The sequence below is a fragment of the Procambarus clarkii genome, chromosome 6 (genome assembly GCF_040958095.1).
Source record: "Procambarus clarkii isolate CNS0578487 chromosome 6, FALCON_Pclarkii_2.0, whole genome shotgun sequence".
In the NCBI taxonomy this organism is placed as follows: Eukaryota; Metazoa; Arthropoda; class Malacostraca; order Decapoda; family Cambaridae; genus Procambarus; species Procambarus clarkii.
Window position 1 is genome coordinate 32,915,608 of NC_091155.1, and position 16,515 is coordinate 32,932,122.

Here is a 16,515-nt window from a genome sequence, read left to right on the forward strand (position 1 = left end):
GTACGAGTACGAGTGGGGTTAAAATTGTCAAAAGTATCCACTGAATCAACTAGGTGTTTATGAATGAATAAATCATCAGGATGTGTAGAATCAACATGACAGATCATATTACTTAGTCCATGTAGCAGGACCAAACAAAGCTTGGAATGTAGTAGAACTGAAAGGAAAGATGCACATGTGATTGCTGAAGTGACAGCACCAAATACTCCCAGTAGGAGGGGGTGAGGGGTAAAAGAGACAGATGTTACAATGAGAGATGTAGTCACTCCAGGTGATGAGGTGGTCACCACTGGGGGCATGGGGCTCAACCTTGAAAGAGAGGTGGGGAGGGGAGCAGAGATGGGTAGTCGGTAGAATCAGAGAAGCAGCTTAGTCTGGGCCGAATGTAAATGGGGCTACAGAGCCCGGCCTTCCATTACAGTCTGACTCGATGGCCTGGTCGCCCACCCCTCGAGCCTGAGAAGTTTAAAGAGGGTCAGGCATCGGCATCTAAACGAATAGGCAAATATTTGATCCACGAACATGTTCCCATACCCACCATAGAACCACAGTTAGAGGAAAGGATACCCGACAAGATGGCGGTGGCCCTCCAGGGGTGCAACGTGGGTATACACCCAGCAATCGCCAGCTTAAGAACCGTCAGTCTGTCGAGATCCGGTTCAGCAACAAAGGCAAAGTTTGACAATAAAAGCGTCCCCTCGCTCTCACAACGTCGGGGTACCACAGTTTTACGGGTGAGAGTGTGCCTCCACAAACACTTTTTGCCATTCTTGAATAATCAAGAATGTCAAAAATTCGGCAGGAACTAACACTCAGAAAGGAGAAGGGGGAGGAAAAATGAAACATAAGAAAGAGGAACAGGCATCCAGCACAATTTGAGAAGACAGCAACAGGAGCATAAGGCTCCAAAAGGACAGAGGATTGTCCCAAGGAGCATCACACCCCGGCAGCCGCCCACCAAGCCCCCTCACGACGGCAACGGACTGGAAAGGTAGTGGGGAAGGTCATATTAAGTTAATATTACGCTCAGGAATAAATTTGCCGATACGATAAAAACAATAAAACTTATGTCAAATGCTCTTGTGTCTAAGAAATTTCCTCGAGCAGAGTTAAGTAATAATTCTTATTACCAAACACAAGATGATTCATTTTTACCTCTGGGTGCAAACATTGGAAGATCTCTGATGCTGAGAGGAATGACTGATAACCCAACACCAATAGATATATGTTTTTTTCTGTAAGTATCTGGTAAAATCTTGAAACAAGAGACATTCTTAGCTAAGACTTACATTCATGATCAGCAGAGTTGAAGGGGGCGGTGGCTGTGTGCGTGAGGGAGGTGCTGAGGGTGATGTTGAGCACGCTGGCAGCACTACTGGAGTATCTTGGCGCCAACAGTAGCGTGTCTGAGCAGTGGAGACTGTCCAGCACGGCCCCGACCCCGCCTCGCCACCGGTACTCACAGCCCGAGCTGCTGCCTGCCACGTCTACCATCTGTTGGTCACACCTCACGTCTTACACACCTTTACCTCACCTCTTCACACACCTCATACCTTTCACTCCATACAATACAACACTGTGTGTGAGTGTGTGTGTGTGTGTGTGTGTGTGTGTGTGTGTGTGTGTGTGTGTGTGTGTGTGTGTGTGTGTGTGTGTGTGTGTGTGTGTGTGTGTGTAATTACCTAAGTGTAGTTACAGGATGAGAGCTACGCTCGTGGTGTCCCGTCTTCCCAGCACTCTTTGCCATATAACGCTTTGAAACAACTGATGGTCTTGGCCGCCACCACCTTCTCACCTAACTTGTTCCAACCGTCTACCACTCTGTTTGCGAAAGTGAATTTTCTTATATTTTTTCGGCATCTGTGTTTAGCTAGTTTATATCTATGACCTCTTGTTCTTAAAGTTCCAGGTCTCAGGAAATCTTCCCTATCGATTTTATCAATTCCTGTTACTATTTTGTATGTAGTGATCATATCACCTCTTTTTCTTCTGTCTTCCAGTTTTGGCATATTTAATGCCTCTAACCTCTCTTCGTAGCTCTTGCCCTTCAGTTCTGGGAGCCACTTAGCATGTCTTTGCACCTTTTCCAGTTTGTTGATGTGCTTCTTAAGATATGGGCACCACACAACCGCTGCATATTCTAGCTTTGGCCTAACAAAAGTCGTGAACAATTTCTTTAGTATATCGCCATCCATGTATTTAAAAGCAATTCTGAAGTTAGAAAGTGTGGCATAGGCTCCTCGCACAATATTCTTTATCTGGTCCTCAGGTGATAGTTTTCTATCTAGAACCACCCCTAGATCTCTTTCTTTATCAGAATTCTTTAAAGATTTCTCACATAATATATAGGTTGTGTGGGGTTTATGTTCTCCTATTCCACATTCCATAACATGGCATTTATTAACATTAAATTCAATTTGCCAAGTGGTGCTCCATATACTTATATATCATATACAAGGTATCATATACATATATATGATACCTTGCAAGTGTAGCTTTACACCCATGACCAACTTGCAGGCATATACCTGGCCACTGAATTTTTAAAAGACAAAGGCAGTGGACTCGCAGAGTGCACTCCTCGCATTGAACGCACATAGTAGTAACAACCAGAAAATAGTCAGTGATATTTGAATGAATGTTTTAGCTGCTAAAGAAAACAGATTTGAAATTAAATTCCTATGGATACCATCACATGTTGGCATCTCAAGGCATGACACTGTTGATATGCTTGCTAAGACAGCCTGCAGAAAACCAGTGGTAGAAATTGATATGGGTGTTTCATTAGCAGTGACAAAGAGAATACTTAAACAAATATCTAATGAAGATCTCCCCGACCTAACAAATTCACAAAGATCTGAAAGTTGTAGCATTAAATATTATGATAGATATCGTGAGGAGACATTCACATATGGGACTAATAGAACAAGAACCCGGCAATGTGATGTTATAGTGGCCAGAATACGCCTGGGATATAGACGTATCTGACAGCTTTCTCAAAATCCAAATGTCGAGTACAAAATGTGTCAACTTTGTGAAAGAGATAACATGCACTCTCTTGAACATTATATTGTAAAATGTCCCATATTGATTGACTTTCGCCCTCCTGGGCGAAAGTTCAGCTGGTATGCTGAACTGTGTAATTACTATATGAGTACTGGAACACTTGATGATATATTGGACTTATACCCAAGATTAACCATGTGATGTATCAATTATACAATGTATGCATATGATGTAACTATATAACCTGAGCTTGTAAAAGCACCTTAATCATCTTCAGTGATTAAGTGCTTAATTGCACACTAGTTTCTCTATCAGCTATCTCACCCTGTCAGAGTAAAAGAGACAAATGTATGTGAATGCATGCGTGTGTATATATGTATGTATATATGTATATGTACGTATATGTGTGTGTGTATGTATATGTATGTGTATAAAGTATGTATGGAAGCTGATCAGAATTACATTTCACCTCTGTAAATGCACATTAATGACACTATGTAAAAGACACATCAAACACTTTATGTAGGGCATACGTAAATCTGTGTATCTATGTATTTACGTATGTAGGTTAACTTAGCATTTTAAAAACACCGCATCACCTTCTGTGGTTGATTATTGAATAAACCCCTGAACTATATGCTTAACACATCTCTAACCCTGTCCATGGAGGACAGAAGAAAATGTATATATGCTGGTTAGCATTGTAAATGTGTGGCCACGTCTGTGGTAGAAAATAATAATAATAATAATAATAATAATAATAATAATAATAATAATAATAATAATAATAATAACAGACCAATTCTGAACCACCAGTGGGAATGAGAAGTGAGATTATGTACATACCAGGTGAAGGAGGGGGAGCTGGTGGGCGCCGAGGGCCAGCTCCAGGGAGAACTGTGAGCACCGGGTCAGGTCACGCCAGGTCACCGTCCGAGAGTCTTCATGCTTGTAATGAACCTCACATGTCCCAAAAACATCTGCCTGATGGGTCATAACATTGATTATAATCCACTACCTCATTCTTCCCTCGTGGCCACCGTCTACAACTGCCTATTTCCCAACTCTCTCTCTCATAATATACACTATCTAGCAGGTTTGTACCACATTTTCATATTAACCTATATGAGGGTTTTACTGAGGCGCTCTTGAACCTATGTATCAAGTTGTTATAACAAAGGATAGTTAGGTGCTTTTGAAGTTAAATATATTAACATTAAATTATTTACAGATAACGTCTGTAAATGATGCCATCATAGACAAATTTAGATGACAGAAGGGAGGGAGGAGGAGGTAAGGTAAGATAAGAGGAAAGCGTAAAGTCATCATAACTATGAAGCACTTGAAAGGGATCAAGATAGGGATTTGGGATGGGATAGAGTAGGAAGGAATAGTGCCCAACCACTTGGATGGTCGGGGATTGAACACCGACCTGCAAGAAGAGGGACTGTCGCTCTACCGTCCAGCCAAAGTGGTTGGGGGTGGGGTGGGGGGCTGGAGAGACTAGGTAACCGCCAGGTACACCATCTAGTGGGGGGCTGGAGAGACTAGGTAACCGCCAGGTACACCATCTAGTGGGGGGCTGGAGAGACTAGGTAACCGCCAGGTACACCATCTAGTGGGGGGCTGGAGAGACTAGGTAACCGCCAGGTACACCATCTAGTGGGGGGCTGGAGAGACTAGGTAACCGCCAGGTACACCATCTAGTGGGGGGCTGGAGAGACTAGGTAACCGCCAGGTACACCATCTAGTGGGGGGCTGGAGAGACTAGGTAACCGCCAGGTACACCATCTAGTGGGGGGCTGGAGAGACTAGGTAACCGCCAGGTACACCATCTAGTGGGGGGCTGGAGAGACTAGGTAACCGCCAGGTACACCATCTAGTGGGGGGCTGGAGAGACTAGGTAACCGCCAGGTACACCATCTAGTGGGGGGCTGGAGAGACTAGGTAACCGCCAGGTACACCATCTAGTGGGGGGCTGGAGAGACTAGGTAACCGCCAGGTACACCATCTAGTGGGGGGCTGGAGAGACTAGGTAACCGCCAGGTACACCATCTAGTGGGGGGCTGGAGAGACTAGGTAACCGCCAGGTACACCATCTAGTGGGGGGCTGGAGAGACTAGGTAACCGCCAGGTACACCATCTAGTGGGGGGCTGGAGAGACTAGGTAACCGCCAGGTACACCATCTAGTGGTCTGATATTCATTGCAAATGAAATTCCTGATCGGTGTTACAGGTCTTTACATATATTTTAACATATACAATCTTCGTATGTTATTTGGTTTTGATTTGGAGATTTCAACAAGGCATTGTGTCATGATCTTTATATTGAGGGACTTTGAGATTTTTATTCTAAACGCGTGAGACACTTGTCAGTCCAGACTCTTATCTTCTATCATTAATATGAATGGGAGGTGGGCTGTTTCATACATTCTTTTGCTCTATAAGCCATCTTTGGCTATACACTATAAATATTAGGTACGAATAAACAATCTTTTAGCTGAATGTACTACCAATCTTTCACAATTTAATTAGCCTCTACTAAAAGTATTTGAATAAGTAAGCCCTTCTATAGTTAGGTGGAGATATAATGAATGGGTATAAAATGGGGTATTAATAGGGGTCTTCTGCACATTGCCTCTAATTGAGTGGCATGAATGAGAGATACAAGTGGAAAACTGGTATGAATGGGGGTCATTAATTGGAGTATTTATCCAACATTAGGTAAGACAGGGGCAAATACCAGCGCGAACATTGTTATTTTTCCTTGCTTCTTATGTATAGGCCTTCTGCAGATTATTTCATTTTCACAGTGGTCGTTAATTTTTGGTACAACATGGGTGTAATTAGAAAATGTCGTATTGTCACCCCCAAAAGGCCTTCTGCATTTTTTATTCTTATGTTCAATATGCCATCTTTAAACTAGAAATAATCTCTGAAAATGGGATTTATTATTAAACCTGCCGAAAAGCGTCTACCGCAGTGGCTCGCAGTCGGGGTAGGGCGCCACAGACAAGGAGACGCTTCGACCATGCCGACGCGATGAGCCCGAACCTCCATGGGCCCGAACATCCGGCAGAGCCAATTGAACGAGTCAGCGCCGACCGTCCATTCCGTGGAGAGGAAATGAGCTGCGACAGGCCATCTGCTAGGACGTTGGGCACGTCTCTGATATGAACTGCACGGAGAGCTAAACCCTGAGAGAGCAGAAGAGCCACTTGAAGCGACCAGCCCTAAAGAGCCATGGTCCACAGAAACCTCCCGCGGTTCAGACAATGAATCACTACAGTGGAGTCCGAATGAAGCCGGATCGTAAAGCTCCAAGCGAGCTGAATTCGATGCAGCTTAAGCCACACTGCCACAAAGTCCCACACTGCACTGTAAGGCCAACGGAAGGATGGAGCCCGTCGCCCCTGGCTGGCCCAGGGAGCACTGGTCACAAAACCCTAGCCTATAGAGGAGGCATCCGTGAACACACCAAGGCAGGGCTCCGGAAGGTGCCAAAGCACCGAACCCTGAAAAGTCCAAAGAGGAAGCGGGCGATGTAGACAAGGCCCAGCCAAGTCCAAACCAGAGATGGAACCAGAAGGGACTTCCTTCAGTTCACCAGGAACCCGAACCCGGCGAGCTGGGAAAGAACCAAATCCCTGGCGAGCAGATACACGGACTGACTGTGAGCCCACACCAACCAGCCGTCGAGGTAGGCCAAAAACCAAACACCTAGCAGATGCAGACGGGCCACCACAACCCGGGTTAGACGTGTGAAAAACGCGAGGCGCCAGATTCAGCCCAAAAGGAAGGCAACAAAAGCGGTAAGCCTGACACCCCACCACAAAACCTAACCAGACCCTGAACCCTGGATGAACAGGAACGTGCCTATACGGCTCCAAGAGAAGCCGGACCTGGGGCAGAGTTGTCATCCGAAAGGAGGGGCAAGGCATCCAGTGGTTCAGACGGGACAAGTCCAGAATGAACCGCAGAACCGCTCAGTCTTGTTCCGAGACTGGAAACAAGTGGGAAACCCACTTGAGGGACGAGGTTGTTTCGAACACGTCCAAGTGCAGCCACTCCAAGATGACCTGATAATGTAAGGGGGAAGAAGCCTGCCCCAAATTCCCGAGAGGAGGAAGAGCCGTCCAACGCCACCGCAGGCCGGAAGACTTGACCCAAAACACCCACGAATTGCGGGACCAAGCGTGGAAAAACAGCGAAAGACTTCCCCTATCGTCCCATCAATGGGGCGACCTGCGAAAGGGCCAGTGCCCTCTCTGAGAAGCGGACCCCCCCACCCCAGACTCCGGAGGAAGCACCGGCTCAGAAGCTGGTACCAAAAGCAAAATAAGAGGAAAACCGAAGAGTAATGGCCCAGGCTGAAGCATGAGAGAGGAAGGGCAGTCTGCAAGCCAGGAATTCCCAGGAACCTCCCAACGGACCAAAGATCGGGTCTAACAGGGGGTAACCACCAGAGTCCTCCCGAACCTCCACAGAGGAAATCCGAGAGGAAAACCTCCAAAAGACGAATCCGAAGAACCCAAAGGAACCTGGAAACTAACCCGGGGGAAGCCCGACCACAGTCGCCGGTGGAAAACGCACCACTGAACGGAAAAGCATCAATAGGTGGCCAGAAAACAGTCTCACACACATATATATATATATATATATATATATATATATATATATATATATATATATATATATATATATATATATATATATATATATATATATATATATATATATATATATATATATATACAGAAATCATCGATAGATACAGCGATAGCAGGCGGCTTGACGTTTGCGAGGCACTACACATCAAGAAGTCAACACCAGCAATCAACAGCCAATTATTGCACAACTATATTCTACCCACCTCAAGACTCCGCTCCAATATAGAAGCATCAAGAAATATGGACCAATAGGCTTTCTACAAACACTTCTATTCAATACCCATTGTTTCTGTTCTGTCTTGTGTTGATACTTTTAATACCCTATTAATATCCCCTCTTGTTCTGTCTTGTGTTAATGCCACATCACCCCTACCACCTCACTCAAATGTAGATATAAAATCAGAGATACGTAAGTTCTAATCAGTTGTGTATTTGTGAAGTCTTTGAAAATGTAATAAGTTTTACGAAACGCGCCCGTGTCGCGTCAGACTAGAAATAAAAATGAATTTTGGAGAAGTGATTTTTGATTTATCTCCAACAGTGAAGCGTAATGTACGAAAGATTGAGAAAATTCGTGTTAGAATTATTAATCTTACTTTTTCGGTCATATTTAATAATATATATATATATATATATATATATATATATATATATATATATATATATATATATATATATATATATATATATATATATAACTTTTTAGACACTCAACCCACCAGGAGACTCGAACACTGGCCAACAAGGTGGCAGTTGCATGCTGTATCCACTACGCTATACTTCAAAGCCATAAGAGAGGTAGGAACTCTGGGGTATTTAACCAACCAGAAATTCCAATCCTCTCCCAGGCGATGAGATAGTGTGGGACCTCGGATGCTCTTTCATCGGTTCCTGTTATATGGGAAAACTCAGTGCCAAATGCTTAATGCACAGACTACCCTATTCCAGTAGCTGAAGTTTATAACTTTTTAGACACTCAACCCACCAGGAGACTCGAACACTGGCCAACAAGGTGGCAGTTGCATGCTGTATCCACTACGCTATACTTCAAAGCCATAAGAGAGGTAGGAACTCTGGGGTATTTAACCAACCAGAAATTCCAATCCTCTCCCAGGCGATGAGATAGTGTGGGACCTCGGATGCTCTTTCATCGGTTCCTGTTATATGGGAAAACTCAGTGCCAAATTGAAAACTCAGTTGGTTAAATACCCCAGAGTTCCTACCTCTCTTATGGCTTTGAAGTATAGCGTAGTGGATACAGCATGCAACTGCCACCTTGTTGGCCAGTGTTCGAGTCTCCTGGTGGGTTGAGTGTCTAAAAAGTTATAAACTTCAGCTACTGGAATAGGGTAGTCTGTGCATTAAGCATTTGGCACTGAGTTTTCCCATATAACAGGAACCGATGAAAGAGCATCCGAGGTCCCACACTATCTCATCGCCTGGGAGAGGATTGGAATTTCTGGTTGGTTAAATACCCCAGAGTTCCTACCTCTCTTATGGCTTTGAAGTATAGCGTAGTGGATACAGCATGCAACTGCCACCTTGTTGGCCAGTGTTCGAGTCTCCTGGTGGGTTGAGTGTCTAAAAAGTTATAAACTTCAGCTACTGGAATAGGGTAGTCTGTGCATTAAGCATTTGGCACTGAGTTTTCCCATATAACAGGAACCGATGAAAGAGCATCCGAGGTCCCACACTATCTCATCGCCTGGGAGAGGATTGGAATTTCTGGTTGGTTAAATACCCCAGAGTTCCTACCTCTCTTATGGCTTTGAAGTATAGCGTAGTGGATACAGCATGCAACTGCCACCTTGTTGGCCAGTGTTCGAGTCTCCTGGTGGGTTGAGTGTCTAAAAAGTTATAAACTTCAGCTACTGGAATAGGGTAGTCTGTGCATTAAGCATTTGGCACTGAGTTTTCCCATATAACAGGAACCGATGAAAGAGCATCCGAGGTCCCACACTATCTCATCGCCTGGGAGAGGATTGGAATTTCTGGTTGGTTAAATACCCCAGAGTTCCTACCTCTCTTATGGCTTTGAAGTATAGCGTAGTGGATACAGCATGCAACTGCCACCTTGTTGGCCAGTGTTCGAGTCTCCTGGTGGGTTGAGTGTCTAAAAAGTTATAAACTTCAGCTACTGGAATAGGGTAGTCTGTGCATATATATATATATATATATATATATATATATATATATATATATATATATATATATATATATATATATATATACACATATATAACATATATACAACCACATGTACACAATTAAACACACACAAAAGGAATCAAATCAAATCAACACACAAAAGGATATCTAAAGGAATCTGTTGGAACTAAATGTGACAAAGGCTGTTGGGGCCTGACAGAATCTCACCGTTGATACTAAAGAAAGGTGCAGAAGCCCTAAGTGTGCCACACACTAAGTGCTATACACTCTCTGTGGTGTACAACAGGTCACTGGAAACAGGAGACCTATCAGAAAGCTGGAAGACAGCTAATGTAGTCCCAATATACAAAAAGGGTGACAAGCAAGAGGCACTGAACTACAGGCCAATTTCCCTAACTTGTATACCATGCAAGATGATGCAGAAGCTCGTTAGGAAAAGGCTCATACAGCATCTGGAGGGAAATGGCTTTGTAACACACTGCCAGCATGGGTTCAGAGATAGTAAATCGTGCCTCACAGGTTTAATAGAATTCTATGACCAAACAACAAAAATTAAGCAAGAAAGAGAAGAGTGGGCAGACTGCATTTTCTTGGACTGTCAGAAAGCCTTTGACACAGTACTCCATAACAGCCAGTTACAAAAGCTGGAGCAACAGCCAGGAGAAAAAGGTAAGGTGCTCCAGTTGATAAGGGAGTATCTAAGCAACAGGAAACAGCAAGTAACTGTGAGGGAAGGGGGGGGGGGGGGAAGAAAACATCAGAGTGGCAAGATGACCCCAGCGGGGTCGCACAGGGCTCTATACTTGGACCCATCCTGTTTGTAATATATCTAAACGATCTTCCAGAGGGTATAGAATCATTCCTCTCAATGTTTGCTGATGATGAAAAAATTATGAGAAGAATCAAGACAGATGAAGATAGACAGAGACTACAGGACGACTTAAACAAACTGGAGGAATGGTCTAGAAAATGGCTACTAAAGTTCAACTCATGAAAGTGTGAAGTAATGAAATTAGGCGAAGGGAGCAAAAGGCGGAGCATAAGGTACCATCTGGGAGGTGAAATCCTGCAAGAGTCAAATAGAGAGAAAGATCTAGGGGTTGATATCACATCAAACCTGTCCCCAGAGGCCCACATCAAACGGATATCATCAGTGACATATGCTAGATTTGGCCAACATAAGAACTGCGTTTAGAAACTTGTGTAAGGAATCGTTCAGGACCCTGTATACTACTTACGTCAGACCAATCTTGGAATATGCAGCTCCAGCCTGGAGTCCATATCTCATTAAACACAAGACAAACTTGGAGAAGATTCAGCGGTATGCCAACAGACTCGTCCCGAAACTGAGAGGTATGAGCTACGAGGAAAGACTAAAGGAGCTGAACTTCACGTCCCTGGAAAACAGAAGAGTAAGGGGAGACATGATAACCACCTCCAAAATTCTCAGGGAATTGATAGGGTGGACGAAGGTAAACTCTTTAGCACGGGTGGAACACGAACAAGGGGGCACAGGTAGAAACTTAGTACCTAAATGAGCCACAGAAACATTAGAAAGAATGTTTTCAGTGTGAGAGTGGTTAACAAATCGAATGCACTAAGTAATGATGTGGTGGAGGAAGACTCCATACACAGTTTCAAATGTAGATATGATAGAGCACAGTAGGCTCAGAAATCTGTACACCAGTTGATCGACAGTTGAGAGGCGGGACCAAAGAGCCAGAGCTCAACCCCCCGCAAGCACAACTAGGTGAGTACACACAGAAATGGCATCAGGGGGACAAACACCACCTGAAGGAGGCGAAAAACGCCCCCCAAAACGCGATCACACTCCCAGCCATATGTAAACAAACCAGACGCAGTGCCGCCCTGGCAGCCGGGTCGAGAAGCGCCTGCAGAAAAGCAATAATGGACACCAAAACAAACCAGCCCAGGCGATGCGCCTGAAGCAATGGCGCCGAAATCACACCTGCAAAAGTGTGAACCAACGCAGATGGAAGGAGGGGATGGAAAACCCCAACTCAGAAGGCACAAAAGCTCAAGCTCTGAAGGCGGGCTCTCCACAAAGTCCCGGGGTAGAGCCGTCTTCAACCCTTGAAGAAAATGCAGAGTCCAAGGGAAAGGCTGGAAGGACCCTGAAGCCTCGGCGGGAGGAACTGGTTCGAATGCCTCCGTCCCCGCACCGAATGGGGCAACCCCCGGAGCCGCCCGAGTCTCATCCTCAGCCAAACCCTGGCCCGTCCCCAAAACCCTCAGACGTTTTGGAGACGGCAGCAGGGGGTGAGGAGGAGAACGGTGAACCATACAAACAAGGGGAGAACGAAGGGGCGCGGACTGAAGGAGGCAAAAGTGGTGATCGTCACCGAGACACATGGGCAACTAACTACCCTCAAGCTCACAAAATGCGAGATGGAGCTCAGAGGACACGTCCATTGGTCCACTAAGCCCAGACGGGAATTTCAACCGCCTGCAGGGGGATGTTTTTCTACAGGATGCACTGGTGCTGCCAAAATCGGTTGTAACCCTGTATATCATCCATGCATACTGCCCCCCCCCCCTGTGTGGTCAGCAACCTTGGAGGCCCAGTGGAGGACTGTCCTACCGAACCTATGTATCACCTAATAGGCACCCCGGCAGCCTCCTAACGGGCAAAAGAAAACTAAAAGTAGCAAAGAGAACCTCGAGGAAGCACCACAACCTAGCGGACAAGAAAGTCACGGCCGTGGCGATTATGCAAGATGGGCATCACAGTACGCCCAAACCAGCAACAACCTGCACTCCCTACCCAGGGCCAAGCGAAAATACCCAAGACCTGAGCTGACCCTAATGGCGAGGCAGAAAGCCCAGCAACTGCTATCTCTACGGGAATGGGGACCCGAAGAACGCAGAGAAGATAACTTTAAACCCAAGGAGTGTACTCACAGGGCGCCTAGGGGAAGGGAGCCTCAAGCGCCTGCCGCTCTTGGTACAGAACTCTTGGCCACCACCAACGCACAGCAGTAGCACCAGAAGGGGGAAGCCAATCAGGCAACTGAAACCAGAGCAGATCTCCACCCGTTCAGCTTCAGCTTCAGCTGACAAACTGTTGGTCTGGGTGCCGGTTCGGTGGACTGGGACCTTCCCTCCCCATCCAGGGGGGGGGAGAGGAGGGTGAGGGTGGGCGCGAACGAGCGGGCTGTTAGTGTTGCCTGTTAGCTTGTTTTTCTTTGCGAAGTTTTAGCCTCTGTTCGGTCTCAGGTTGCAATTTTTCATAGGCCATTGCTACCTGCGCCTCTCCGAGGGGACCGGCTGTTCTGGCTAGTGGTCTCCGGAAGGCATGAAAACTCCATATGACTGAAGCCCTGTACTAATAATAATATTAGCTAAAGTCAGTCCAAAAGCTCCGGGGAGCTGACTGGGCTTCCCCGCAAAAAAAAAAAAATACGGACTGCGAGGGTGGAGGTGTGGTGAGCGGGTGTGAGGTGTACCTGTGTGTGGTAGGCGAGGGTGGAGGTGTGGTGAGCGGGTGTGAGGTGTACCTGTGTGTGGTAAGCGAGGGTGGAGGTGTGGTGAGCGGGTGTGAGGTGTACCTGTGTGTGGTAGGCGAGGGTGGAGGTGTGGTGAGCGGGTGTGAGGTGTACCTGTGTGTGGTAAGCGAGGGTGGAGGTGTGGTGAGCGGGTGTGAGGTGTACCTGTGTGTGGTAGGCGAGGGTGGAGGTGTGGTGAGCGGGTGTGAGGTGTACCTGTGTGTGGTAGGCGAGGGTGGAGGTGTGGTGGGCGGATGTGAGGTGTACCTGTGTGTGGTAGGCGAGGGTGGAGGTGTGGTGGGCGGATGTGAGGTGTACCTGTGTGTGGTAAGCGAGGGTGGAGGTGTGGTAGGCGGATGTGAGGTGTACCTGTGTGTGGTAGGCGAGGGTGGAGGTGTGGTGGGCGGATGTGAGGTGTACCTGTGTGTGGTAAGCGAGGGTGGAGGTGTGGTGGGCGGATGTGAGGTGTACCTGTGTGTGGTAGGCGAGGGTGGAGGTGTGGTGGGCGGATGTGAGGTGTACCTGTGTGTGGTAGGCGAGGGTGGAGGTGTGGTGGGCGGATGTGAGGTGTACCTGTGTGTGGTAGGCGAGGGTGGAGGTGTGGTGGGCGGATGTGAGGTGTACCTGTGTGTGGTAAGCGAGGGTGGAGGTGTGGTGGGCGGATGTGAGGTGTACCTGTGTGTGGTAGGCGAGGGTGGAGGTGTGGTGGGCGGATGTGAGGTGTACCTGTGTGTGGTAGGCGAGGGTGGAGGTGTGGTGGGCGGATGTGAGGTGTACCTGTGTGTGGTAGGCGAGGGTGGAGGTGTGGTGGGCGGATGTGAGGTGTACCTGTGTGTGGTAGGCGAGGGTGGAGGTGTGGTGGGCGGATGTGAGGTGTACCTGTGTGTGGTAGGCGAGGGTGGAGGTGTGGTGGGCGGATGTGAGGTGTACCTGTGTGTGGTAGGCGAGGGTGGAGGTGTGGTGGGCGGATGTGAGGTGTACCTGTGTGTGGTAGGCGAGGGTGGAGGTGTGGTAGGCGGGTGTAAGGAGGGATGCCAGGGATCTCTTGTAGTTGAGGGATGTGGTGGTCTCGTCAACATGGTGAAGGAGCGAGGCGCCGCGACCACCCAGGCTCTTCACCACCACAGCTCTTCCAGACCCGCGACCAGAAACCTGAAACCAAAACACAAGAAAATATATATGTAAGAAAAAATTAAAAATATATTAGGAGTATGAAACAAGGCCATTGTTCTAATGTGGCTTCCTGCGGGATTGTCTACCCCGACAACATCGGATTTTGACGATTGAAGTGCGGAAACATTTGTCCAAAGTCTGACCACAAATGCATACGAGTAGCTTATTTCTATATGCAACCATATATTGTCTCGAGGTAAAGCACACATTTAAATACCTTGAACATGTACATACATGTATACATGTAAATACATGTACCAAAAACAGTTATTATTTAATGACCAAACTATGTGTAAATTCTTTTTATTTTGTGTATAACATTCTTAGGTCCTTGGTCATTTATGCATGATTAACACCCTGATCCTGGCAGGTTGTTCGCCTGCCAGGATCGGGGGTTTCACACGACCATACGTGCAGTCGCTGTGTGGCTCCTCACTCGCTCATTACCACCCGTGGGCCTACACACTATTATTCACTTAAGAACTTACTTACACTTAACTTCCTTAGGCCCGCATCAGTAATATTTACTGGTATTGTATAGTTACATTATGGTTTTTCTTTATTTATAAAATTTACAGAATATGTGTACAAATGAAAGAAACGGCAAGCACCATTACCGACGCCTATCATCCACAACAAGCACCATTCCCGACGCCTATCACCCACAACAAGCACCATTCCCGACACCTATTACCCACAACAAGTACCATTCCCGACGCCTATCACCTACAACAAGTACCATTCCCGACGCCTATCACCCACAACAAGCACCATTCCAGACGCCTATGGAGAGTTGCGACCTGGCAGCTGTGGGGTGAGGACATCTTGCCAGCCCTCCCTGGTTGTTGGGGTTGTTTGCCGCTTTGGTCGCCAGGGGGTGTGGGCGTCTCTGCCCCCCCCCCCCCTCCCCCTGCTGTTGCTGCCTGGCTACGTGTTGACGTGGCGAGCTTGACATGGGAGGCCACCTTCCCCCCTGTTGTGCGAGTGAATTCCGTGGGCCATAATACAGGGTATAAAACACAATCAAATGTACCCATAGTAGGAAAACAGCATGTAAAGGATTTGGGAATAATGATGTCTGACGACCTAACGTTTAAGGAACATAACCAAGCAAATATTGCGACAGCCAGAAAAATGATAGGATGGATTACGAGAACTTTCAAAACCAGGGATCCCATCACAATGGTTGTACTCTTCAAGTCACTTGTGTTGTCCCGTCTTGAGTACTGCTCAGTACTCACTTCCCCCTTCAGAGCAGGAGAGATTGCTGAAATAGAGGGAATACAGAGAACATATATGGCACGCATAGACGCGATAAAGCACCTAAATTATTGGGATCGTCTCAAAGCCCTCCAAATGTACTCACTAGAAAGAAGACGAGAGAGATATCAAATAATATACACCTGGAAGATACTGGAGGGCCAAGTACCAAATCTACACAGTAAATTAACAACGTACTGGAGTGAACGATATGGAAGAAAATGCAGAATAGAACCAGTGAAGAGCAGGGGTGCCATAGGCACAATCAGAGAACACTGTATAAACATCAGAGGTCCATGGTTGTTCAACACCCTCCCAGCGAGCATAAGAAATATTGCCAGAACAACTATGGACATTTTCAAGAAGAAACTAGATTTATTCCTCCAAGGAGTGCCGGACCAACCGGGCTGTGGTGGGTCCGAGATGGACCAAACTCTCACAAACTTTCTTCCATAAGCGCCAACTCCCGTCCTCCACCTTAGTTCAATGTTCATCAAACTTAATATATCAGATCAAGACCCGCTCCCTCCCTATCACCTTATCACAGTAAGCATATCCTCTCCTTCAACACTCTTGTTTACTCAGCTATGTAAATAATCACTAATGTGGTAGTAATCACACGGTCATAATACACCTTATCTCTCCCTGCTGCCTTCCTCCTTATCTTCCCCCTAACCCCCCCCCCCTCTACACCCTACTCTTTCCATACTTCCCTCTCTCTTCCTTCATTA

General features: G+C 46.6%; 1 protein-coding gene across 2 annotated transcripts in view; it reads right to left on the reverse strand.

Annotated features, from left to right (window-relative positions):
- The window catches only part of LOC123753944 (uncharacterized), a 260,619-nt gene that overhangs the window by 212,885 nt on the left and 31,219 nt on the right, over window positions 1–16,515 (reverse strand). The window contains exons 4-6 of one of the 2 annotated variants that reach the window (XM_069308142.1): window positions 14,333–14,503; window positions 3,853–3,990; window positions 1,290–1,494 (exon numbers count right to left, since the gene is read on the reverse strand). In XM_069308142.1, the coding sequence (XP_069164243.1) occupies window positions 1,290–1,494; window positions 3,853–3,990; window positions 14,333–14,503 (514 nt within the window). Of the gene's footprint in view, window positions 1–1,289; window positions 1,495–3,852; window positions 3,991–13,312; window positions 13,353–14,332; window positions 14,504–16,515 lie in introns of those variants that run through there. The other variant, XM_069308152.1, reaches the window with a different exon arrangement.